The 27,470-nt window shown below is 42.6% G+C and overlaps 1 protein-coding gene across 1 annotated transcript in view; it reads right to left on the reverse strand.

Annotated features, from left to right (window-relative positions):
• The window catches only part of PGM2 (phosphoglucomutase 2), a 38,740-nt gene extending 11,516 nt beyond the window's left edge, over positions 1 to 27,224 (reverse strand). Inside the window, exons 1-12 of the mRNA XM_086705249.1 lie at positions 27,068 to 27,224; positions 21,889 to 22,056; positions 17,347 to 17,453; positions 13,540 to 13,624; positions 11,464 to 11,547; positions 11,131 to 11,324; positions 7,022 to 7,211; positions 5,722 to 5,819; positions 4,443 to 4,623; positions 4,261 to 4,354; positions 2,686 to 2,815; positions 1,411 to 1,600 (exon numbers count right to left, since the gene is read on the reverse strand). Of these exons, the coding sequence (XP_086561375.1) occupies positions 1,411 to 1,600; positions 2,686 to 2,815; positions 4,261 to 4,354; positions 4,443 to 4,623; positions 5,722 to 5,819; positions 7,022 to 7,211; positions 11,131 to 11,324; positions 11,464 to 11,547; positions 13,540 to 13,624; positions 17,347 to 17,453; positions 21,889 to 22,056; positions 27,068 to 27,118 (1,572 nt within the window). The 5' untranslated portion in view covers positions 27,119 to 27,224. The remainder of the gene's footprint in view (positions 1 to 1,410; positions 1,601 to 2,685; positions 2,816 to 4,260; positions 4,355 to 4,442; positions 4,624 to 5,721; positions 5,820 to 7,021; positions 7,212 to 11,130; positions 11,325 to 11,463; positions 11,548 to 13,539; positions 13,625 to 17,346; positions 17,454 to 21,888; positions 22,057 to 27,067) is intronic.
• Positions 27,225 to 27,470: the final 246 nt, after the last annotated feature.

A 27,470-nucleotide genomic window follows, 5' to 3' on the forward strand; every position in this document is an offset into this window, starting at 1 on the left:
AAATACAGGAAGAAGTCATGGGGTGCAGGAGCAAAGGACCTGACTCGGTAAGTGGTGAAGGACATTCCCAGGATGACGTGTGTGTACCCAACACATAGAGGAGTTGGCCCTGCCCGGATGGAGGGATCAGCACAGAAGCTGCTGGAAACAACACGGAACTGATAAAACAGCACTGGACCATGTGGAAAACCCTACTGAGAGGTATCTGAAGGATGTGAGAAAGACTGGTGATAGTTACATAAAAATCCAAGCGCACAAAAGAACAAAGCAACTATTACTTATAGGAAAAATAATTATACAATTTAGGGGAAACTAATCAAAGTACACTACTTAGCTAAGCAGGCAACAATAGTTACTAGTCATAATAATAGAAGCACGGAATCTGATTTCATCAAATGTTGTGGCATATGTGTTTGTGAAGACAGGAGAGAAGGTGGAATAGTGAATGTAAGAAACGTAAGATTTAAATCCTTACCTCCATAATAGAAAATTAATAAAGTACAATGCTGAGAAGTCAAAACATTGCCATATGAGCACATTATTTAGAACTCTGGTGGTAAGGGCGTCGGGGTGGCTCAGTGGGTTAAGTGTCTGATTTTGGCTCAGGTCATGATCTCACGGTTCGTGGGTTCGAGCCCCATGTCGGGCTCGGCACTGACAATGTGGAGTCTGCTTGGGGTTCTCTGTCTCCCTCTCTCTCTGCCCCTTCCCTGCTCGCACTCTGTCTCCCTATGTCTCTCAAAAATAAATAAACATTGAAAAAAAAATCTGGTGGTAAATATCAGGAGAAACAACTGAGAGGGAACATGGTTGTCTCAGCATAGCAAAGAGATGGCAGGGGCTGGAGCTGTCATGTGTCATCAGGACTCTTCCAAAAATACTTCTTTTTAAAAAATACATTGTGTGCAGACGAAAATTTTTAAAAAAGGTAACTAACAAGATGTCTAATATCTCATAAGGCTATTCTTACTCTCTTCCTCCTATCTCCTGCCATTAGTTAGCAATACTCTTCGGCCATATCTGAGCCTTCTTTTGACTCCAGTGGAGGATCCACATGATGTGAGGAATGCAAACTCATGCTTTATAGCTAACAGCTCCCAGACATTCAGAGAATGGGGTAAAACTAACCAGGAAGCAAACCACGGTTCTCAAAGTGTGTACCAGTAAAATCAGCATTAGCAGGGAATTCGTTAGAAATGCAAATTCTTGGCCTCCGCCCCAGATCTACTCATTCAGAGACACCAGGGTGGGCTGCCCTACTCTTTCTATGTATTTTGATAGCTTATTTATAATAATGCCTGGATGCCTAAAATCAGCTTCAATTAACTCCATGATTAAATAAGTCAAACTATGCCAAGTATAATAGAAGGTAAATAGAGAAGTGTTTAACTGATAAAAGATATTACTTACAGCTTTTTTATCAGGTTGGCTATCATCGTAGCCGGTTGTCAGGTCTCTAATACCAGAAATTGCGAATCTGCCACAAGTTTTTGGATAATTATTCTTCCCATCGTAGTTTCTAAGGTTTTCAAATAATTGTTTAATGGTGCCTTGATCATGGCAAATAAAATATGAAGCTTTGGTAATATGGTAGCCATACCTATGGAAACAAACACAAATCATTTTAGAAATTAAATAAAAAATTTATTAGAATAAAATAAGTAAAATACAGCATGGTGATTATATTTAATAATATTACACTATATGTTTGAAAGTTGCTAAGAGCATAGATCTTACAAGTTCTCATCGTAAGAAGAAATATTTGTAATTATGTGTGGTGCGACTGTTAACTAGATGTACTGTGATGATCAGTTTGTAATATATACAAATACTGAAACACTATATTGCATACTGAAACTAATGTCAGTTATATCTCAGTTAAGGAAATACAAATATGCAAAATGAGGAACACATAATTCCACACAGTGTACATTTGTCAACCAGTATATTTTAAACCAAATGAAACAAATGCCATGAGTACCTTCAAAGGAATAATTTAGCATAAAAAAGAGGTACAACAATTGACCCTGGGGATTGCCAAACTGCTGCCTGGCCTTTAGCCTGTATTTGTAAGTAAGAGTCTTACTGCAACGTGTTGCCACGGGCTGCTTTTGCACTTTATAAAGGCAGACCTGGGTCATTGCTCTAAAAACTTAATAGAGATTTCATGAACACCTTTAATCTTTTTTGACATCACACACTTAAAATCACATTCTTCAATTAGCTATTTCTGCAACTGATGCCTTCATTTGTTAAGGATTCGTGCGATTATGAATGATAATTACCATTACATGGTTAAGTATCAAAAGAAAAGATGATTCTTTATTTAGTTTCATAAGAAATAGAATTCATGGGGTGCGTGGGTGGCTCAATCGGTTGAGTGTCCGACTTCAGCTCAGGTCATGATCTCACGGTTTGTGAGTTTAAGCCCCGCATGGAGCTCTGTGCTGACAGCTCAGAGCCTGGAGCCTGCTTTGGATTCTGTATCTCCCTCTCTCTCTGCCCCTCCCCTGCTCATACTCCATCTCTCTCTCTCTCTCAAAAATAAATAAACATTAAAAAAAGAAAAAGAAATAGAATTCATAACCAAAGAGCATTAGAAAGAATATTAGTATCTCACACGTAGAACCATAAGAAAATATTTAACACTATTACTTCAATTAAACAGAATTAATAGACACTTACTCAACATAGATGGCCTTTAGCTGCTGAGACAAAGTCAAATTCTTGGTTGCTAGAAAGCTAGCCAACTCTGCGCTTATGACAGCGGCACTGACCCCATCTTTGTCCAGAACAAAAGGGCAGCACATATATCCTGCAGAGAAACACACGTCATACACACACGCTTAGGAGTGAGTTCCTTTACAACACTGTACATGCACACACCTATATGCAACTTGCCCATCTCATAAGAGGTTGTACAATATGAATACGTGAATGCTTCCCATTTACCATTTTTTAAAAAAAATTAAAAAAAAATTTAATGTTTATATTTGAGACAGAGAGAGAGACAACCACAGCATGAGTGGGGGAGGGGCAGAGAGAGAAGGAGACACAGAATCCAAAGCAGGCTCCAGGCTCTGAGCTGTCAGCACAGAGTCCGATGCGGGGCTCAAACACGAACCACGAGATCATGACCTGAGCAGAAGTCGGACGCTTAAACAACTAAGCCACCCAGGCGCCCCTCATTTATCATTTTTATATTCGAGAATCCAGGCCAATGTCTAGTGCATAGCAGGCCTTCAAGATGTACTGGTTGAATAACCTATAAGGAGATTCTCCCTCCTAGATTAACTGTTCATTCCCTAGGTCCAGCCCCAACTCCTTCAGCTCACACAAAATAGTTTCCAGGTGCTCTAGTCAATGCTTCTTCTGTCTTCTCTGAGTTCCAATAGTTCTTGTGAGTTACATCCTTCACCTTGACACCTAGCCTATGCTCTCTTGTGTGGTTACTAACTAGATCGATGCAAAGTGCTATAGACTGAGGTCAGTGTTCATCCATTGCTTAACTGATATGCAATAAATATTTGAAGAAAACATTTTTTTAATAAAAAGCTATAGAAAGAGAAGACTGACATTTGTGACGAAAGGGCAAAAGCTGAGCTATTATTAATTTGTTAAATAATATGTGAGCGTCTGTGCTGCAGGGAACAGGTGAATCTTCTTATATAATAAGTATAAGGTATAATAGCTTTTACTAAATATGTAGCTAAAATATCCCTCACATAAACATCTGAATTTCAAGTTTCTACACCTAGCTCCCCTTTTTCCTTACGTAAACTGACGAGCGTTTCCCAGTCATTCTGACTTGACTCGGGCTGTCCTTTTGGGTGACAGTCACTTTGATGAAAGCCCTACAACCAGGCCTTGTCTCTTCCTCTGGACAGACGTCTGCCCAGCATTTTTAGAACAGGAGTGAACCATATCAGACCTGGAGATCAACACCACAGTTGAGGAAATACCACAACTCCCCCAAATACATGATTCCTGAGCTACGAGCATTCATGGGCAGAACATCACTGTTTTCAGTCATCCAGGGAAAGGATTCACTTTCTTATATTAATGGCTTGGCTTTTAAAGAGATATTCTTTTCAGCTGAAAGCATGTCTGAGATGCCAATTTTGGGGTAGGACAGTTCAGTGCTCTTTGAGCGCTGGTGTGTTCCTGTTCTACTGTTAATTTTCTGAACCCAAATCCAAATCCCATTTATTTGCATTCTATATATTAACTAATGCTACAATCACTATTATCGCTTCTTACCGATAGCTTCTTCAAATGCAAATAAGACATTCTTCCCCTGGTCTATTAGCTGTCTGGCTCGGTTTCCCATCCACTTAAAGCCAGTTAGTGTTTCCTAAAGGGATAACCCAAAAGAGAAAGAAATGCCTTAGACCTCCTACAGAGCAAAAGAAATTTAAGAGCGAGTCCCAGAAACACCTTACCTCAAAGTGAAAGCCCTCCTTTAAGGCAATGGCTCGCAAGATTTTGGAGGAGACCGTGCTGGACAACATGTATATGTCTTTGAGGGCACTGTGATCTTGGTTCTTTTCTTTCCAAGAAGTAAAAAGCCACCAGCCCAAGAGGGCCCCCAACTCATTGCCTGAAAACACTCTCCATTCACCGCTGAAAGAAAGAACAACCAACGCATTGCTGTGATCTTAAGAGAGACACTGAAGTGACTGGGACGGGACAATTAAGCCAAATGAGGCCCAAAGTGGTTTCTGTAAGAGTGTTCTTGTCACTCTTGCTTAAATAACTGCTCGAAAAAGTGTCACTTCACCACAAACATCTGAGCAGCTACTCTGTCTCAATCAGTTTGCTCCAACATCCATCTTTGAAGAGCGACGACACATAACACGTTTATTTGTCTTTGTCAAAGGGTTTGGCTTTAAAGATGACAGAAATATGCTGCCCCCCCCCTTCCTCCCCTGCCCCCCACAGGATTATAGTGTGTGAATCTCAATTTTCGGACTGGTCAGTATTGAGGTTCTGGGAGGTCAATATCCTAGTGTGTCTTAAGAGTGAGTTTGCACTAAAATGGTCAGGACACCACAGAACAGACGTGTGATTCATTTTCCTCTCCGTAGTCGGGTGGCTAGCAGTACATCTTGCGTTTTAGCATGTACCATGCTTAACTTTCTAGAAAGTGATTAGAATTAAACCTGCTTGCTCGCTGCTCCCAAAACATCACGTGTGCCGTTTGACCTCCAAAACTGCTTGGACCCTGCCTGCTTTTCATCTTTCCCGTCCACTTACGTCCTATTCCTCTGCACAAACTCTATGGCCAAACTTGTCTTAAACACTGGGTACCCCAGTGCTATTCCTCTCTGGTCCGCTCGACCTGAATTCAACGTTTCCTTGAAGGTACAGCTACTTCAGCAAACCCTTCAGTAAATACTGACCTGTAAATCCAGCATCAAACAAAGTACTTGCCTGCATTAGAAACTGAGTCATTAATTATAAAATTGACGATGAAACGAGAGAAGAGAAATAGTAATTTCAATTCCAAATACACCCTGGGCTGTTTACTCTGCCTTCTGCTCGCCAATCATCATGTGGGCCCCAGAACTGCATTTTGCTGTATGTTAGAGGTTCAGTGACAGGAAGTTCCGTGAGGTGATGATGTGTACAATGAACAGTAAATATTTCCAGGAGCAGTTAACTGCTCAAGATGTCACCCGTTATGTTTGCTACTACATAGGTAATCCCAACCAATTGTACCTGTCCTGCTTTTCTGCCACAGCGAGTCTATCAGCATCCGGGTCGTTTGCTAAAATGATTCTGGCCTTGGTTTTGTCAGCCAAGGCAAAAGATAAGGTCTGAAAAAGTAGGAAAAGAAAAGATTATTTCAGTCAAGAACTGAGCATATTGCCGTCTTTAAAAACATTCAGTTCTTGAGGAACTAAAAAAACTTTCCTCAAACGAAGGCTGAGTTTTATTTCTGGAGCTGGTCTTGGCTGATCACGAATTACTTCCTAAGCCAAAGGTCAGATAATGGGAACATCAACACACGACCCACACCTGCCTGTGGGGTTCACCTCACATTTAATAGCGTATGTGTGGCTGGACTGATGTTTCTAGGCTTTGCCAAGTGATCGACCTCAAAACAAACCAAAGTAAGCCAATTTGCTGAATATCACTGTTAACCTTTAAAAAGGCTAAAAGCGGGGTGCCAGTGTGGCTCAGTCGGTTGAGCATCTGACTTCAGCTCAGGTCATGATCTCATGGTTCATAGGTTCGAGCCCCACATTGGGCTCTGTGCTGACAGCTCAGAGCCTGGAGCCTGCTTCAGATTCTGTGTCTTTTTCTCTCTCCCTGCCCCTCCCCTGCTCTTGCTCTGTCTCTCTCTGTTCCTCAAAAATGAATAAATGTTAAAAAACTAAATTAAAAAAAAGCATAAAGGAACCATGATTTAAATAATTCTGCTTCATATTAGGAAAATTCCAGAATAAAAATATTAAGGAATAAAAAACATGTGATAAATATTCATTCCATTACTGTTTCTTTTTAACATTAAAAAATCAGGGTAAACTAAATTTTAACTTCATTAATTCAATTCAATTTAAAATATCATTTCAATTTCAGCTCTCACATCCTGATGCTAAGATATGTGTTTTGAAGGTTCCTATAAGAAATGGATGACTAATAGATATAAATATTTCTCATGATAAAGTTGGTTTTTTTGTTTAGCACAATGAAAACACATAAAAAGGGGTGCCCTGGGTGGCTCAGTTGGTTAAGTGTTCACTCATGGTTTCGGCTCAGGTCATGGTCTCATGGTTTGTGAGTTCAAGTCCTGTGCCAGGCTCTGTGCTGGCAGCGTGGAGCCTGTTTGGGGATTCTCCCTTTCTCTCTCTCTTTCTCTCTCTCTCTCTCTGCCCCCCGCCCCCACTCACTCTCTCTGTCTCTTAAATAAATAAAACTTTACAAAACTAAAAAAAAATACATAAAAATTATTTTACTTGATAGTAAGAAGTTTCAATATAAGAGGTAAGTTTTAGGACAAAAAAGATTAGGTTACCAAGACTCCTTTACCCTCTTCAGGATTCGGGTATTTCACTGTTGGGAACTCAGGATCGGGATCTTTCTGTTCAGGAACAGCCTCAGGAGGAGCAAAGTCAAAAGCCTTGAAAGCCGACTGCACAAAGTCATGACCCACGCCGTGGACAGAGGTGTGCACAAACTTCACCTTGGTCTCCCTGTTCACACTCCTGGGATTAAACACATGATGGGAAAGGATAAAATATAGATAAAATATTTAAATATGGCTTGCAAAACTAGAAACTTTGCTATTAAGGAACCAGATTGCTAAGAAAGGAAGAAATCAATGTAATAAAGTTGTACAAGACAACTATCTAATTCCATTTAAAAAAAGAAGCAGGGTGCCTGGGTGGTTCAGACGGTTGAGTGTCCAACTCTTGATTTTGACTCAGGTCATGGCCTCACGGGGTTAAGGGATAGCCTGCATCAGGCTCTGTGCTGACGGCACGGAGCCTACCTGGGATTCTCTCTCTCCCTCTCCCTCTGCCCCTGCCCTGTGCGTGCTCTCTCTCTCTCTCAAAATAAAGAGACATTAAAAAGTTTTTCAAAAGAGCAAAACTTATTCACTCTTTCCCAAATATATACCCTACTCCCAACATATTCATGCCTTAAATTTTACTCTGTAGTTATTTCCAGTAAATCTGATTACTTTCAGAGTCTGTTTTATGTGATAGCTTTTGCACCTAGAGTAGGATTGAAGAAAGAACTCTGGGCTCAGGTTCCAGGAGAGACTCAGCTGCTCGTGGGTGCCCACCTGTGGCAGTGCTAGGGCCTCAGTTCCAAGTACTCTTAACTAGCTTCAAAATGGTTTTCAAAATGTCCCTTTTAACAAAATGTGATGGAACATCTTATATAGGGATGTATAAAAATGTTTTTTCTTTGTCAAGTAACAATCCTATTGGTCAAACTGCCTGGCTCCGGAGACTTAAAATAGAATAACAGTAAATATCAAAAGTAAAGTTAATAGAAAGGTAAAAATAAGACTTAGAAAAATTCCAGTGTTGTGACTGCTGGAATCTTAGGTTATTGTCCATTTCTTTTGAAAGTGAATAAATGCACGAGGTCTTCACGTAAGAAATAAAATGCATCCAGAAAAATAAATATGCTAAAGACTAGTGAGAACAAACCTGAAAAAAATCACTCAGATATTAAAGTGAATTATAAAGCTATCATAATTATAGAAGGGTTTAGAACTAGATATAAAAAGGCAGATTAGAAGAACAGAATAGAGAGCAGAAGTAGATCAAATTTGACATAGAAAATATATATGAGAAGCTTCATCCTTAACATGCTTTGAAGACAGACTCTGAATTTAGGAGCTCTGCCACTTATAAGCTGTGTGATTGTTGGTTATTAACTTAACCTCTCTGTGTCACAAGTTTTTCATCTATAAAATGATTATACACCTGAACCCACCCTCAGCATTACTGTAAGGATTAAAATGAGATTAAATTAATTAGCACAAGTGAAAGTCCTATAGAAGTTATCTATATAAGCACTCAATTTTTGTTAGAAATTATTTCATAGGGGCGCCTGGGTGTCTCAGTCGGTTAAGCATCGAACTCTTGATTTCAGCTCATGTCATGATCTCAAGGTTCGTGAGTTCAAGCCTCATGTCGGGCTCCGTGCTGAGAGTGCAGGGCCTGCTTGGGGTTCTCCCTCTCCCTCTCTCTGGCCCTCCCCCACTGGTATGCCCTCTTTCTCTCTCAAATAAATAAATAAACTTCAAAAGAAAAAAAAGAAATTATTTGATAAAGGTGATATTTCCAATTAAAAGAGACAGCTTTTGGGGCGCCTGGGTGGCGCAGTCGGTTAAGCGTCTGACTTCAGCCAGGTCACGATCTCGCGGTCCGTGAGTTCGAGCCCCGCGTCAGGCTCTGGGCTGATGGCTCAGAGCCTGGAGCCTGTTTCCGATTCTGTGTCTCCCTCTCTCTCTGCCCCTCCCCCGTTCATGCTCTGTCTCTCTCTGTCTCAAAAATAAATAAAAATTAAAAAAAAAAAGAGACAGCTTTTTAATTTCCAATTAAAAAAGACAGATTCTTCAATTTAATGCACAAAACTTAAAAAATATATATATAACCACAAAACTTAACCACAAAACTTAAAAAAAAAAAAAAAAGCCCCAATCTGCTTTCTTATTTTGTGTCTCAGGCACAATTATAAATCACCAGTGAAAGAAAAGATTTAAACATTATAAAATGTAAATATGCAAGTCCCAGGGAAAAAAGGGGGATTTTTAAAAATAATCTTGGTGTAGAGAGAGTCTTAAATCTGACATAAAATTCAGAACTCATAAATTAAAAAGTCAACTTTTTAATCAAATTTTTATAAGATTTCATCCAAAAGTTTCAATAAAAAAGTCCAAAGGTAACAAGAGCAGAATGGAAAACAATATTTGAAATAAATGAAGACTAGTTTTCTATGTAAGCAAAGAGGTTTCACAGATGCAAAAAATGAATAAATACATAGAAAAATATAGGCTAAATGAATATGAAAAAATAGTTTATTCATACTTAAAGAATCCAAATACAATATTACTTTTTTTTTTTTTAAGAGAGAGCAGGAGCGCAAGTGCAAGTGGGGGAGGGGCAGAGGGAGAGAGAGAAAGACTGTCAAGTAGGCTCCATGCCCGGTGCAGAGGGCATAGAGCCCGACTCCCAGCAGGCTCTCAGGACCAGGAGATCATGACCTGAGCCAAAATCAAGAGTTGGACACTTAACTGAGTCACCCAGGCGCCCCCAGACACTCCTTTCATCTAGCAGAATAAGAAAGTTGATAATACTCAGTATGGGTAAGATGTGTGGATCATACACTGCTAAGATATACTCGATATATTCCATCATTGTATTTGATATTGTTATGATGACGTTGGTGGGAGTGTCCGCTAGAATAACATTTCTGGAGAGCAATTTATTAGTCATTGCCAACTTTGTAAATGCACGTACAACGCTGATGCCAGAAATGTCTATGACGCACACGCACAGGTGCGCACACACAGGTTCTCCAGGAACTGTGCCGAGGCGTGCTGCCGCCAGTGCTCTGAGGAGCAAACAACTCGAGACCCTTACCCTCGAACACGCCATTTGCAAAATGGTCGCCAGTATTTAAAAATGAGGAGATTTCACGTGGAAAATTTAGGTTTCTCATTTCTCTTACGCAGAACAAGTCAGGTGATCTGGCTGCTCTGGACTTCCATTTGCACATGCTAACACCCAGCCTGTAGGGCCACTCCCTTCAGCTGCAACTGGTCCCAGTGGTCCAACAAATACAATATTAGAGACGGTCTAGAAATTATGCTTCTTTAAAACCAGTGCTTTCTTGCTGGAGGACAGTCAGCAGTGGTGGGACCCACAGCATGCTACAGAAGGACCACATGGTTACTCAGCTGGTCTGCTTCTTACCTAACTGTACGTATCAAGTCTCTGAGCCACCGGGTTAAATCAATGTGTACAGCATCCCTTACAGCAGAGGAGTCAGGACTAGTAGGGGCTGACATAGAAGGTATCCGTGACTAACTGGGGGGAGAAAGGCACGGAACAAACTCCACGCACGCTATATTCCTGTTTATGGTTTTGAAACACACTACACATACAATATGCTAGCATAGGCACAGAAAATTTCTGGAAAGATACAAAACATCAGTGTTTCCTTTCGCCATGTTTTAGCAAGTTTTTTTTTTTTTTTTTTACATACATATACACATATACACACTCACATGCATATATACACGTATCTATGATTCTACCACAGAGGTCACTGAAGTACGGCCAATATGTCAGCCACCTGCTTTTGTAAATAATTTTTTTTTAACCGAGCTATGTTTGTTGTCATTCACTCGTGTTTCATCTATAGCTGCTTTCCTACCACCACAACAGTTGGGTAGTTGTAATAATACAATGGCTCACAGAGCCAACAAAATTTATTATCTGTCCTGTCAAGAAAAATGCCCAACCCCTGACCTACGGCCTCTAAAACCAGATACAGCTACAGAAGATATACCGAGTGAAGAGAAAAAATTCATGAAAACTGATAGAACTTGGCTGAATCACAAATTTCAACTCACTTGAGGTGAGTTTACAATCCATTTACCTGTGAAAACAGTATTTTTTCAGGTCTTCAAAGTAGCTCTTCTTGATGGAAGCACTTGGGTCATGAAGCAGTGGACTGCCATTAAGTAAAGAATCATCCCAAGCTTGAGGCCATGGCTCTAGATTTTCTTCAATAGCTTGAGAAATCCCTTTGTCATGAGGAGAGGTGATCTGAGCTCCGTTGTCCCAGTAGACCTGGAGGATGTAGGAACATATCCAGATGGCTTAGGGTCAATGGAAGTAAAGCCTCTGTTACCTATGCCGTAAAGATATAGGATGCACATAGAAGGATACAGGTGTGGAAAGAAAAAAAAAAAAAAACCAGAATGAATACCTTGTAACCATTATCTTGCTTTGGGTTATGGGAGGCAGTTATCATGATTCCAGCACAGAGTTTCAAATGCAGCACTGTGTAGGGCTGTGCAGGCAGAAAAAAAGAACCGTTTCAAACAAAGAACAGGATATACTTAGTGTGTTTATTGTATATTATTTGTATCAATGTTTCCTTTAATAAACATAAATAACGCATCATTCAATATTTTTGTGCCACACCCAAGTATACTTGCATTTCCCTTAGCGCCAACTCACGGCTCAAAACTCTAGGATGGGCACCCTAACAAGGCACGTGGGGATTTTCCTAGGTGCCTTCTTCTCATTCTGTCTTCCACTTGGTAGAGCGAGACAACTGTTCAAACAAAAAGGTCTAATCTTTCATTTCACATTCTTTTAAGCCTTCTGCTTGGTACAGAAGCGTCTGGATTCAGTTTCTCCCCTCCAATGGCTTTCTCTTCTTTCCCATTTGCTTTTAGGAAACGGTGGAGGGAAATGAAGAAATGGAGACTGCTCCTGTACTTGCTCACTTATGTCCTACTCCAGGGTTAGAAATCCTTCTCTTGTATTTCTACTCAGCCCCCCACCTTTACAAGACTACTTCCCCAAATGGGGAGAGGGGCTGGCTTAGCCTCCCTGTGATGTTGCTTTTGAGACTTCCTACACATAGGCAACCGGAGATTCTAACCATCTGCCCCCCTCCAGCCTCCCAGCAAGCATCTCTGTGGTCATTTGTCCCTTTAGGAGTTATTTTCCATCCCCGAAGCAAAGAAAAAAGGAGAACCACTCTACAGCATGGGGAAATGATCACGACACACTCCTATGATTCGTGTCTGATATAAAAATCGTGGCAGGTAACACTTACATAGTACAGAAGCCCAAGGATGCTTGAACACACTGCAATCTTTCCATCAAACCATGAAATCTGAGCTACGTTTGCATGGGACATTGCGTGTGAATTGGCTTATTTACAATCTGGGAGGTGATGCACCTACCTGTCAGCTCACTAGAGACAGGAAGCACTACACTGTGGGGCTGCCTTCTGTATTTATACGTTCTCTTCTCCACTCCATGTAAATAACTGCATTCTAAGCATGTTGTTGGCTTAATTTCTGAAAATGCATATTCTCAGCATCTGGCCCTGTTCCTAAAAGTTCTAGCTACTTAAAAACAACAGTTGTCATAGTCCCTATTGTCTTTTTCTTTAGGTTCTGCTATATTAAGAATTATATATATATGTGTGTGTGTGTGTGTGTGTGTGTGTGTGTGTGTGTGTGTATATATATATATATATATATATATATATATATATATATATATAAATATATAAAATCTTACTAAAATATGCCAAGCATGCTTCTTGTCCTGGTCATGAATAGCGTTTAGAACGAAACGTTTGTATAAAAAGTTGGTGCATCAACTTGTCAAAAATATTCGGGGTAAGGCATAGTTTGAGGTAAATTCAGATTTAGACCCAAGACATTTCCTTTGGGACCCGAGACATTGTGCCAGTGAGAAAAAGAACTACAAATCAAATGAAAACACAGATGACCAACAAAATATTTTGCTAACTAGCTAAAATATCCTTTTAATGGTAACTAAAGAAAAACCGCACTTAGAAAAAAATCAGTTCTGGGGCGCCTGGGTGTCTCAGCTGGCTAAGCGTCCGACTTCAGCTCAAGTCATGATCTCACGGCCCACAAGTTTGAGCCCAGCATTGGGCTCTGTGTTGACAGCACAGAGCCTGGAGCCTTCTTTGGATTCTATATCTCCCTCTCTCTGCTCCCCACCTCCTCATACTCTGTCTCTCTCTCTCAAAAATAAATAAAATGTTAAAAAATAAAAAAATAATAATAAAAATTAAAAAAAAAGAAAAAAATCAATTCTGACATATTGAAAGTTGAACACCATACAAATATTACTAGAATGTGGGAAAACATATCCAGAGAGATGAGAGAATGTCTGATAAATGCCAAGGGGCTCTTCTGTCACATAAATACCCAAAGCCCAAAGACTAAAATGCAGCCATGTCCCATCCCTGACCCCGTGATAGAAAATTATAAGCAAAAGGGATACTTACCACAAAGGGGGTTGGGGTTATATCCGAAAAGAGGTACACAGGAATCCCTTGGGTAATAAATGTGGTTGCAGCAAGTCGGGCAAATCTGGAAATGCAGTGTGATGGGGCAGAAAGGAGAACAGGGCTGTCAGGATTGTGCATGACAGTGAAGCAGGAAGTGAATGCCCACCCACTTCTTTAGGTTCATTTGTTATATTTCCATTGGCATAGAACATTCAAGCTGGAGGAATCCTAGGAGTCATCTCGTTCCACCCTTTTGTTTGACAGACATGGGACTAAGGCCAAGGAAAGCCAGAGAAGTCATCCCACGTCCAATGGCCACACAGCAGCTAAGCCAGGGCTGAGCCCAGCAGAGGGCAATTCTGCCCCCGTGGGACGTCTGCAGTGTCTGAGGCATTTTTGATTGTCACTGGGGACTGGGGTACGTGCTACCAGCAGGCTAGAGGCCAAGGATGTTGCTGCACATCCTATAATGCACACAGCAGTCCCCAACAAAGAATTATCCAGCCCAGTATGAAGTCACATGTCAACAGTGCAGAGGCTGAGAAATCCCAGTCTGAAGTTATCACAATCCAGCATGAGCCACACAGACTAGCATTTGATTAGATGTTCTCATAAAACATAAGGCATATTGACATATGTATGTGAGTGTGCATGTGATGTGTGTGTGTGTGTGTGTATATATATATATATATATATATATATACACACACACACACACACACACACACATATATATGGCATATATACATCTTGGCTCCATTCAGTCATTTAAGAAAAGATTCATTTTTAATTTATTTTTAATTTATTTTATTATTATTATTTTTAATATAATTTATTGTCAAGTTGGCCCTCATACAGTATATATAGTGTGCTCTTGGTTTTGGGGGTAGATTCCCATGATTGATCGCTTACATACAACACCCAGTGCTCATCCTAACAAGTGTCCTCCTCAATGCCCATCTCCCATTTTCCCCTCTCCCCACCCCCCCCAATCAACCCTCAGTTTGTTCTCTGTATTTAAGAGACTCTTACAGTTTGCCTCCCTCCCTCTCTGTAACTACTTTTCCCCTTCCCTTCCCCCATGGTCTTCTGTTAAGTTTCTCAGATTCCACATATGAGTGAAAACATATGATATCTGTCTTTCTCTGACTGCCTTATTTCACTTAGCATAATACCCTCCAGTTCCAACCACATTGCTGCAAATGGCAGGATTTCATTCTTTCTCATTGCCAAGTAGTATTCCATTGTATATATGAACCACATCTTCTTTATCCATTCATCAGTTGATGGACATTTAGGCTCTTTGCATAATTTGGCTATTGTTGAAAGTGCTGCTGTAAACATTGGGGTACATGTGCCCCCATGCATTAGCACTCCTGGCTATTTGGATAAATTCCTAGTAGTGCTATTGCTGGATCACAGGGTAGTACTATTTTTAACTTTTTGAGGAACCTCCACACTGTTTTCCTGAGTGCCTGAACCAGTTTGCATTCCCAGCAACAGTGCAAGAGGGTAAAAGAAGATTTAAATCTTTGACACTGACATTTTTCTCATCGTCCATGGTGGCTAGCTTAGGGCAGGACACAGAACTGAGCATTGAATCTTTCTTCCAGCTTGCGGTGAAATATTTTATCACAATAACTGAGCAGTTTTCTTCCAATGAACTACATTATACCATTACAGGATTAAGCAACCAGATATATATTCATTCTCTCCCCAAGTATTTCTTGAGGACCAGCCTTATCCAACACTCTTCTTGGAGCTGGGTGGGCACAAAGAGATCTCTGTGCTTTAACAACTCAAGTGTTAAAATTCTTAGGATCCACAGAAACACAAAAATGATTTTGACAGTTAAAAAAAAAAAAAAAAAGGCTCCATACAAGGAGACTCATAAAAAATAAAACTCAGCAAAAACAATATTAATAAAAATCTGAATTAAGTCTAAACTTCATTTATTAGAATTGAAGTGACTTGACATGTTTATCACGTGTTCTGGCTGCTTTTAAAGGCGCTGACTTAAAAGGAGCAAGGGAGACACTCAGCATATACGTTACATATACAAACTAAGTTACAGATCCGCACAAGAGAGATCCAATGTGTTCTCTGCATATGCTTGACAGCTACTGTTTATGTTTCCCACCAGATATTTAAAATTGGAAGATTAAAGAATAAATAAACAGTTCCTTACATAAAATTCTGAGACCAATCATTTCTAGCTCTTTAAGAAGTTTCCATTTACTCATCATGAAGGTTTTACCAGGTATTGGTTTAATATTTATGCTACAAGTTCTAAACATCTTGCATGTTGTAGGTGATCGAGAGCGACCCTGAGCTCCACTCCATCCCATCAAACACTGAGACGTGAACCATAAACTCATATGGCAGTCACTTCAAGGAAATGATATGGCTCCAAGACCAGAGCAAGAGATATCTGTAACTTCACTGATAACGTGAACATGTTTGAAGGATATATCAACCAGAAGCAGGATAGTCAGCCTAAAATGAAGCAATTTCAGAAGCTAAACAGGCACCGTTGGCCACATACGTGCACTGGGTGCGCTCTGGCTGGAGGATGTGACCTGCCCCTGGGGCCAGGAAAGCGCATGCTTATGCCCTAATTCTAACTGTAAATTCACGAAGTGGAAACTGACAAACTGATATTCTGGCTGATACTACATCACTCTCTTACAAACACAGGGCTACAGTTTCTCTCTTGCTTTGTTGACAAAAAACACATTTTTGAGCCTGCAGCTTAAAAGCAAAAATCTTACGTCATTCTGAGTTCAGTCTGGTGGCTGGTGTCATCTAATCTTATGTCCTGGCTATGCTCCCCTCCTCGAAGCTGCACATTGGTTCCCGTCAATGCTTCTCTCTTAGATTAGAAACTCCTGATGGGCAAAGATTAGGACTCTATGAACTCATCCTGCACTATCTAAAGTTATGGAGACTTTTCATCAATATTAAATATTTGTATGTTCTTCCAACCTCAGAAACTACTAATACTCTTACTCTGGAGTGACAAAAAAATTCATCACAATAGGGGAAGTGTTCAAGTAAAAAAGGGAGTCGAAAGCAGCGGTTGGCAATCTGCAGCCCATTTTGGAAATGAAGTTTTATTGGAACACCACCATGCCCACTCAGCATGTATAACCGATGTCTGTGCTTGTGCTCCACACCAGAGTCGAGTAGTTGTGACAGACTGTGCAGTCCACAGTGCGTAAAACGTTTACTACTGACCTTTTAGAAGTAAAGTTTGCTGACCGCTGGTGTCAGCTTTGTTACGCTGAAATTGTGGCTCCTTCTCTCACGTCATGATCTCAGAGCACAGAGATAAAAGTACACTTTATAGGCTGTTGTGACAATGAAATGAGTAAACACCTGAGGGCCTAGTTCATGTTCAGCACTCAAATAACTGCTATTCCCCTCATCACCGTCATCATCTGCCTTTGGCTACAAGAGGGTCCCAGTGGTTTGGAAACAATATAAGAATGCAGCTTAAAGCAGGTGTTCAAGAATGGGAAGAAGCTCCTGCGGCTTATGAATAGTGGAGGAAAAAAATGACATGAGAGGAAGAAATAATGTTGCCCGTTTAAAAAAATGTCTTTCATTTAGATACATATTAACTTCTAAATTGTCTAAATAATTTCATTCCCTTAAATGAAAAACCAGAATTCTTAAAGTTGCAAGGCAGAACGGACTCCTTTTTATAGTTAAGCCATGTAGCTGACAAATGAATGTAAAGTGATTAAAAAGAAACCCACCAAATACACTACAAAAAAAGGCTTCTTCAATATCCTTAAATACCTTCTGCTGTTGCCTCCACTTGGTGGATGAGCTCGAGCATCGAAGCTAATCACAACACCTCTTTGCTTCAGGTCACTGAATTGTTTTTCCAGGTATCTGCAAAATCCCTAAAAAATATCCCACGGATAATGAAACACACTGAACAATAAGAAACTAACAGCTTCAGTTATTGTCTAACTATATGTATCCGGTACTGTGCTAGATACTTAGTATCTATTATCGGTAACCCCCAGATCAGTTTTGCCAAGGAATCCCATTTTATGGATGGGAAAGTTAAGGCTCAGGGAGGCTTGCCGGACACATGAATAGCAGAGCCTGGATTTCTGCCTGGGTCTGGTTGCAGGCAGTATAGTGCAGGGGTTCAAAACACACAGCATCTGTGGGCTTCATACTCCACTCTGCCACCTATGAGCAAATGACAAACCCCTTAATCGCTTGGTGCCTCAGTTTCCTGTTCTGTTTTCTAGGAAAACAACAGTACCTACCCCAAAGGGCTGTTTTAAGGATTGAATTAATATGCTAAGTGCTGACAATCCAACACCAAGTAAGCACTATGTGTTTGCTGTTATGAACATTATTTTTATTATTTTCCTTTAAAGTCTATATTCCTTCCTTTACACTAGTTCTAAAATGTCTGGGGACAGGGAGGTGTTTCAGATGTTTCAGCCTGCTCGGTAACATCAGAAGGTCAAAGAAACTTAATATGCTTTATAAGCTTTTGGCAATCATCTGGTCTAAACCTGTTCTACTTGTGATCTTGTTTTCTAGCAAGCCAAACTTTTATGGAGGCCTTATCAGTCTAATTGCATGGCATAGCCAATTATACACATAAAAATTGTGCAGAGTTTGGGCTATTATCATCTGCCTACAATTAATGGAACATGCAATTCCTGTATCTCAGTGTGTGCAATAACCTCACATCGATCTGAAATATGAAAGATTAGAAAACAGTGAACTTTGAACTCAATAGGTTTATATCACTGGACAAAATAGGTTTTATTACAGAACAAATAGAACTCTGGCTGATTGGGTAAGAATATTACTTATTTCACTTCGACTGCAGGAAGTCTTTTTTTTTGGTCCCCTCCCTTGAAGGAAGTCTTTTAAAAATAAATATAACTTATTTTTGGTAGGGGAGATACTTCACAGTTTTGTGGCCAGAGCAGTGCCAATTGAGAATACCTTCAGTTTTTCCCCAAAATATTGTGTTGGGCTGATCTTCTGAGTTTGAGTGATATAGGAAAAAAGGACAAATGTACGTTGGTTTTGTGGCTTTTCCAGAAGGTACTCAGATGCTTCTAAGGCTTCCATCAGCGACAGCACCCTCTCCCCAGCCCCACTCAACCCCTGCCCTATGGCCCCAGTGTTTAAGGGCACAAAAAGCACTCAGTGTAAGCCCAGAACCCTCACAGCACCAAACTTCTTTAAAAAAAACTCTGAGGCTGGGGCACCTGGGTGACTCAGTCAGGTGAATGTCTGACTTCAGCTCTGGTCACGATCTCCTGGGTTCATGAGTTGAAGCCCCACATTGGGCTCGATGCTGTCAGTCTATCAGTGCAGAACCCACTTCGGATCCTCTGTCTTCCTCTCCTTGCCCCTCCCCCGCTTGCACTCTCCCCAAAATAAACAAATATTTAAAAAACAAAAAACAAAAAACACTGGGGCCAGCTGAGACTAAGGATTCGAGAAAATGGCTAAGGGAAGAGGGAAAGTTTATTCTAGAGAGGACTCAGTATGGGATCAGGGAGGTTTTCAGAATTGAAATGTTATCAAAGGACATAATAAAGGAATTCTGTACACTTTCAAAATCTCAAACTATGAGTGGTTTGTCCTGGGAATCCTCTTTCTCTGATTTTGAAACCACTCCTAAGACTTTAAAAATGTACCTGCTGATGTCATAAAACTGTCGTACATTTAAACATCCTTGTCTCCCATTATAAATGTTCCAGAGTAGGCTGGATAATCAGGTCAAAGTGGTGGGGACTGTAGAAGAAATTATCACAAGGGGTGGCTGGTTGAATCAGCGGACCTTTAAAGGATCTCCTCATTTCAGTTTTGTGGGATTCTTAACAATCACAAGGTCTCCTCTCAGAAGGGGCCAATTCCCCTAGGGGAGATGATGTGTGAGACAGGGCCTAAGACCTTTCTGAGGATAGATTTCATCATACTCAGAAACTAGATGTAGATGAATATAGGAGAAAAGGCTCTGAGTTCATCTTGAATCCCTTAGAACCCCCTAGCAATTAAGCCTAATGGAGACGTAACCAACTGGACTTTCCAAAGATAGCCATATGGATACATCCCATTCCCTGTGCTCCTCTAATGGGACAGTGACATTCCTCCATTGAGAGGTGGGTATCTATGTGCCCTCTCCCTGAACAGGAACAGCCTTGAGTCATTCTAACAAACAGAGCATGATGGGAGTGAATTTGTGTGACTTTCAAGGCTAGGTCATAAAAATCAATAGGGTTTCCACCTGTGCACACTCTCTCTGGATGCTGTCACTGGCTGCTCTCCAAGCCATACTGTAAGGAAGCCCGGGGCACACAGAACGTTCCAGCCCCAGCTTAGCTCTCAGCCAAAAGTCAGCAGTAACTGCACACGTGTGCTTGAATGAGCTCTCAGGTGATTCCAGCCTCTAAGCTGGCTCAAGAGATGCCAGGTCCAGCAGAGATGAGCTGTCCCGACTGAACTCCACCTGCATTATAGATGTGTGAGCAAAATAAATGTGGTTGTTGTTCAAAACCGCTATGTTTTGGGCGATTAGTTATACAGCCCTGGTACCTAGAGCAGAGGGTGACTTTCCCAAGCGGCACGATCCCATGCAAACCATAAACTAGAACAGGATTCCCAGGCTCGCTCCATTCTAAGCCTTCCCTCCAAGAAGATCTCAGGGAGCCCTATGGCTTACAGAAATTTGTAGCCAGGGTTCCCGTGGCATAAGTCCATACCCTTACACAAGACTTCCTTATTTGGGTTTCACTAGAACATGCTCAAGTCTGCCTTTTATGCTGGGAGATACGTGTAAGGTACACGTAATCATTAGTCATTTTTTCTAGCCTTTTTACCTTTCAGAATTAAAGTCACCTACATTTTCTCTCTCTCTCTCTCTCTTTTTTTTTTTTTTGAGAGAGAGAGAACGTGCATGAGTGCACAAATACAAGTGGGGGAAGGGCAGAGGAAAAGGGAGAGAGAGAATCCCAAGCAGGCTACACGTTGTCAGTGCACAGGCCGACACAGGGCTCGATCTCACAAACCAAACCGTGAGATCATGACCTGAGCTGAAATCAAGAGTCAGGTGCTTAACCGACTGAGGCACCCAGGTGCCCAAAGCCACCTTCATTTTTAAACAAGCATATGTAGTTGAAGAAAGAGAATAATCTGTTCTTCATTTCCCTCAAAAACAAAACTCCGGGTACTCCATGGGAGCTCTTCTGTTTCATCAAAGGATTCATGTCTATTCCCGGCAGTTGGGTGTAGACTCTGACAGTAAAATTCACAAATGAAAGCAAAGGAACTCAGCAGTAATTTCCACCTATACTACAAATTAAAATGAAATAGAATCAGCTCCCGGGTATTCTGGTAGTTAGAAACACTTTTCAATGCTTGCACCTGCTCCACCATTGCAAAAATTACAAAACCATAAAAGTCATCAGTTTAGCAGGTGGATGTGCACTGGAATGAAAGTTCCACGAGGGAATCTGTCTGTTTGAGTCACACTGTTATATCTCCAAAGCGTGGCACAGAGTAGGCATTCAATAAATCTCTGCTGAATGAAAGGAAGAAAGGAAGGCTGTATGATTTTTTTAAATGTTTTTATTTATTTTTGACAGAGAGAAAGCGCAAGCAGGGAGAAGGCAAAGACAGAGGGGATAGAGGATAGGGAAGCGGGGTCTGCTCTGACAGCCACGAGCTCGATGCTGGGCTCGAACTTATGAACCGTGAGATCATGACCTGAGCCAAAGCCAGACACTCAACCGACTGAGCCACCTAGGCTGTATGAATTTTGTTTGAATTTTGAATTTGTATGAGTTTTGTATGAATTTTGAAACAAGTTACCCCTTTAACCAACTGCACAAGCCTTACTTGACTGAGTAAATGTCCCTGTGCCTTGGCAAACCCACAAGACCCGGCCATAATTAAAACAAATTAGGTCCCTCAAATGCAAAAGGAGCCTGGGGTTATATAAACTGAGGAGGCTTAATGCCTTAGTAGTCTATCTATAGAAGCAAACCAAAGGCCAAGCCTGTAAATGCCTAAAGGTTAAGAAATTAAAACCTAAGGACAGCTAATCACAAACTGCCTGCAAGACATTCCCAAATAAGGCAACCACTCCCAAATCCGCGAATTTCCTTGCCTTGCCTCTTCCTCTCCTATGTAAGTCTTTCTTCCAGCCCCTGCCAGTGGGATTCTAACTACTTCCGGTTTGGCACTGACCAATTCAAACAGAAACTAACTCTTAAAACGTTTACCATGCCTCAGTTTTATCTTTTAACGCTGGGGATGTGTTAAGAATGACCAAGAAATATGAAAATGTGGTACCTGTGTAGTCTGGATGATGGTCAAGCCATTCATACGAGAAATTCCTGCTCCCATTGGGGCTCGAAGGCCAGCTGTCCCGAACTCCATTCGGGCCCCAAAGCATTTTTCTAGTTCTTCTTTATTTCCATCTGCAATTAGTTGTTTCACTGACTCCAAAGTTAAAGGATTCTGCAAAACAGAAATGTATACAACAGACACAGCCAGCTGAATAGCAGAATAAAAAATCTGAAATATATATTAAAAAAACCCATAATGATTGAACCTATAGAGGAATAATGTATATATCTGAAAAGATACATATATATGTAAATATGTATACATATATATATACATACATATATATATATTTGAAGAGCCATATATATATGGCTTCTCAGTTTTGCAACTTGAAATATGAGTAAGTTTTTTTATTGTTAAACACAATGTTTCATTAGTTTCACGTGTACAACACCATGACTCAATTTTTTAAAAATTATAATGTGTGATACTGTGATATGATAAGAAATACTATTTTGGTTTTGTCCCCGGCTCCTAGAACAGAGCGTCTAGAACCCTTGGCATTTCCTGAGAGGCAGGGGTGAGAGTATCTTTTGTTATTCACAGTAAGCCCCTACAAACCACACCGGGAGTTTATGCTAATAGAGTGACTCCTGAGGGTGGGGCTGGTTGCCAGGGGAACCAGCTTGGGATTGGTGGGCTCGGAGATTGAGTCCACTCACCAGTGGCCAATGATTCGATCGCGCCTAGGTTAACAGAACCTCCACAAAAACTCTCAGCAACTGGATTCTGAGGCCTTCCAGGCTGGTGCACACTTGGGGTGCTGGGAGGGCAGCATCCCTGGAGAGGGTGTAGAAGCTCTGCAGCCCTTCCCACACACCCTACCCTATGCAGCTTTCTCATTTGGCTGTTCCGGAGTTGTATACTTTATAATAGAACTGGTAATAGTAAGTAAAGTGCTTTCCTGCGGGCTGTGAGCGGTTCTGGTAAATTATCAAACCCGAGGAGGGGGTCTCGGGAACCCCTAATTTATCACTGGTTGGCCAGGTGACCACCTGGGGCTTTGGACTGACATCTGAAGTGGGGGTAGTTTTGTGGGACGGAGCCCCCAAGATCCGAGAGGGAAGTCTGTGCTGACTCTGGGTAGTGTCGGAATTGAGTTACATTGTAGGATGCCCAGTTGGTATCCATGGAGAGTTGGAAATTAACTTGCTGTGGAAAAACCACACATTTGGGGTCGGAAGTGTTGTGAGTATAAGAAAATAGTTTTCTCCTTTATTTTTTTTTTTAAATTCTTTTAATGTTTATTTATTTTTGAGAGAGAGAGAAAGAGTATGAGCAGGGGTGCGGGCGGGGGCAGAGACACAGAATCCGAAGCAGGCTCCAGGCTCCGCTCTGTCAGCACAGAGCCTGATGCAGGGTTCAAACTCACAAACTGTTAGATCATGACCTGAGCGGAAGTCAGACGCTTAACCGACTGAGCTACCCAGGAGCCCTGTTTTCTCCTTTATAATATGTTATTTTTTTGCCCATCAAGGCAAGTGCTTTCGGAGAAATGGAACGAACACATGGTTTTGGGATCTAACACCCAGAATGGAATGCCAGTCACATCATCATGTACCAACTCTGTGTACTTGGGTAGCCTACTTAGCTTCTTGAATTCTCAGTTTCCTCATCTGTAAAATGGGAACAGTCTAGAACCTCCTTCACAAGGTGGCTTGGAGGTACTTCACATCAAATTAATGTAAAACATTTTTCTCTGCTTGGCATTTAGTTCATTTTCTTCCCTAATATCTTCAAATTTTCCCACAGAGTTGTGAGATTATACAATTTAAATCAAAACCTTACTGGAGCACCTGGGTGGCTCAGTCAGTTAAGCGTCCGACTTCAGCTCAGGTCATGATCTCATGACTCCTGGGTTGGAGCCCCGTGATGAAGGGCCTGCTTGGGACTCTGCCTCTCTCCCTCTCTCTCTGCCCCTCCCCCGCTCAAGCTTTTTCTCTCTTTCAAATAAATAAATAAACTTAAAAAAAAACTTACTATTGTCATGCCATAATTTGTACAATTCTCTCAAATGTGACGCATGCAGTGGGTGCAAGAGACAAATAACAAAAACCCCAATTCGTCGATGGGGATCCTCAGAGGTTAAGTGACTTGCTTGAACATTGATCTAGTGCTTTTTCTATTACATGAACTGTTTCAAATAGATGCTCATGTGAACCATTTAAGTTCATTTTACATTGTCCTATTTCTTTGTACAGAGTTGCAGAAAATGTGAAGAATGGAGGAAAACGACAATCACATTAATTCCACATCAGGTTTTTAAAGTAAGACTTCAGAGGAACAAGAAAGTAAGCACTTTATTTTACAGTCACGATCCAACTAAATGAACCTGCAGCCAAGATATGCCACGCCATTAAAATTTGAAATGCTATTGCAATAAAACCTTTGCTTTCTGGAATGGAGCCCACATTTCCATATTGTTCTACCTTGATTAGAATCAAGTAAAACCCCACCTTTTGGGTTAAGAGCCATAGCCGGTGATCCTAGAGCACCATCTGAGTAACCAGATTGTCAGGTGCCCTCAAGGAAGGGCTCAGATCTGGCACATTAAAGAGGTTCAATAAATATTTGCTGAGTGAATGAGAAAACACCGACTTTAAGGTCACACCCAATGTCCAGTGATTCCCCTGTGTACAGGGTAGATTTGGAAAATGCCACCTGGCCTTTGATAGCCATAAAAGACCTAATAGCCTGAGAGAAACCAAAGGAGGCAGAGAGAGAAGAATACAAAGTCAAGAGGGCGGCAGAGATCAGAACCGGCCCTGAGTGTGACTAAAGCTGACAGCTGAGACACAGGGGATGAAGGCACAGTGGAAATGCAGAGGGTGCCTGCCTTGTGCAGTGTGCTGTGTCAGGCCCTCCGCACCAGTGAGGGAGTGGACAGGGTCAGCTATACAACGTGGGGGAATCAGACCAGAGGGCTTGCAGTGCCTTTGGTGGGCAGGACGTTCCCCACCCGGTGTCTGTCTCAAACCAAGGAAGACACTGAGACAGGAAAAAACAAGCAAGAGGAGCCGTAGAAATTAAAAACTAAAAAGGATAACATCCCCTTTGCCTCTACCCAGGGAAGTACTCTCTCTCCATATACAGATACAAGATCTTGCAGAAGTTAGGTTTTGACTTCTTCGAAGAGAATGTTTCATGGGTTTAAAACACACGATCAATTATGACTTTAAAAGGATTCTACCCACCTCAAGTTACGAAGTTATCACGAATGGAAACATTTTCCCTTCCCTAAAGAATTACCAGGCTGTCTTTCCAGGAAAAGAAAAGCCACCCAAGGAGTGGCCAATAGCATCCTGGGCGGGATGTGCTCACATTTCAAGTACAGGGGCCCCGGGGAAGGAGGAAGGCCTGGCCCCTGCTGACAGAGCTTACAATCTGCCCTCTTTCACCCTACCAGTATTTTAGGTGTCTGCTAAGACCAGTGCCCTGTGTCAGGCTCTAAAAACCATGTACGTTAGTGGAGGAGTGGACAGGCACGGCTGTATAATTTGTCTGGGCCCAGTGCAAAATGAAAATGTGGGACTCCTTGTTCAACAAGTGAATTTCAAAACAGGACAGCAGAGGATCGTACCAAGTGCTGGAACCTCCTAGAACAGGGTCGTGCCACCCAACACATGTCCTGCCTTCGAAGTCAGCCCTGGTGGGCCAGACATTAAACAAATACACTTACAAACAAGTTTTTGTGGGGTTTTTTTTGGTTTGTTTTTTGTTTTGCTTTGAGCAATGCAGACCAATTAGGGAGACATAATTTATCACTGGTTGCCAGGGAAGGCCCCTCTACATAAATCACATGTAAGTTCAGGCCAGAAACAGGAGTTAACAGCTTGAGAAACAAATTCAGCAGAAGAGGAAGGAACATTCCCGGGAAAACAAACAGCCTGCCCCAAGGGGCAAGTAGGAGAGTTAAAGAAGGGAGGAGGTGCTGTCTGCTGCGGGGTCTCTCTGCTCCTGCACCTAAGAGAGTGAACAGGATAAAAGCTAGCGGTGCTGTGCTCAAGGAGTTCCCTTCTGTCATTCCAACAAAGTCGGAGACCACAAGAAAACGCCTGAAGCCAGGCGGGCCCAATCAGGAGCACGCACGTTCTCAACCAAGCACCTGGGAGAGGTGGATGGGAATACTGCTCCCTGCAAAGTTCCCAGGAGCAAAAGGAATAGGCTGGACGGAACGATTCTGGGTTTCTGGGGATGCACAGCGTACTACTAAAGGACGAGCCAGCGGCCCGAGTGACGCGGGCACGCGAGCACGCCCCAATTGGACGCGGCCCCAGAGCCCGGCCGGCCGAGTTCAGATCAGCTCGGGCTCGCTCTCCCTCTCCCGAACTTGGAGCCCCAGACGGCCAAAGGGCTGGCTTTGTCCCGGGACAACTTTTCCGGGCTTGCCCCGGCTTTGCCACGTGCAGGCCAAACACAAGGAGGCCTGGCCACCCCAGCTTCCTCCTCTTCCGTCTTCCCGCATTTGATGAGAAAAACAACTTAGTCTTTCTGGGTTGCTGCCAAGTCATTTTACTTTATAACCCAGCTCACACCCAGAGGGATTTCCGCCCCAAGTTTTCCTTTGCTTTTCCCGGGGCATCTTTTAAATAAGCACTTAGAGTTCAGCCCGGGGAAAAGTTAGTGACCGCCGCCCTAACCACCTTATACTGGGTGCTTGCTACCCTACCCTCTCTCCGGCTCCCCGGGACGTCATACCTGGGACGGAGGACTGACCTTGCCCCGGCTCTCTGCATACCGCCCCCCTCCCCTTGAATCTGTAAGTAATACAACCAGTGAGTGGCTCTACTTCCTTTGTGTGGATGTATTGCAACCGCGCCTTGCATCAATATGCCCCGGTGGGTTCCACTTCCCCAAAGAGGAAGCCCGGCAGCTGAGGGAGCGAGCTGTGGCCTCAAGGGGGTGTCTCCCTATGACAGGTTGTAGCAGGTCGTAATCTGCATATTCATAATTCGGTACTCCACCTCCGTTTCTCCACCGGCCGTGGGCCCTGCAGGTGCGAACGGCCGGAGGGAAGGAAGCTCAGGCACCCGCACTCCCCGCAGGAAAGGTGGGGGCTCCTGGGGCGTGCAGAGGAACCCCACTTCTCCATCCGACGCTCCCACACCCTGTCGTCCCTCACCTTGTCCCATCGCAGCCACCGCGCAGTCTCCTGGTCCAGCCGGGTGTCCATGCCGAGACCGCAGCCTCCCGGAGCCGCCGCCGCTGCCTTCCAGGCGCTGCCAGCAGCCCAGTGGGGAAGGACTGCCCTTCCGGCCTGTCAGGGAGAGGCCCAGGAGGGGCCGGGAGACGCGGAGGCGGGGCGGGGAGAGGCGGAGGAGGGGCCAGGCCAGGCGGAGGCGGGGCCGGGAGAGGCGGAGGAGGGGCCAGGCCAGGCGGAGGCGGGGCCGGGAGAGGCGGAGGAGGGGCCAGGCCAGGCGGAGGCGGGGCCGGGAGAGGCGGAGGAGGGGCCAGGCCAGGCGGAGGCGGGGCCGGGAGAGGCGGAGGAGGGGCCAGGCCAGGCGGAGGCGGGGCCGGGAGAGGTG

This window comes from Puma concolor, chromosome B1 (assembly GCF_028749965.1).
Source record: "Puma concolor isolate L17-30 chromosome B1, mPumCon1.1.hap2, whole genome shotgun sequence".
In the NCBI taxonomy this organism is placed as follows: domain Eukaryota; kingdom Metazoa; phylum Chordata; class Mammalia; order Carnivora; family Felidae; genus Puma; species Puma concolor.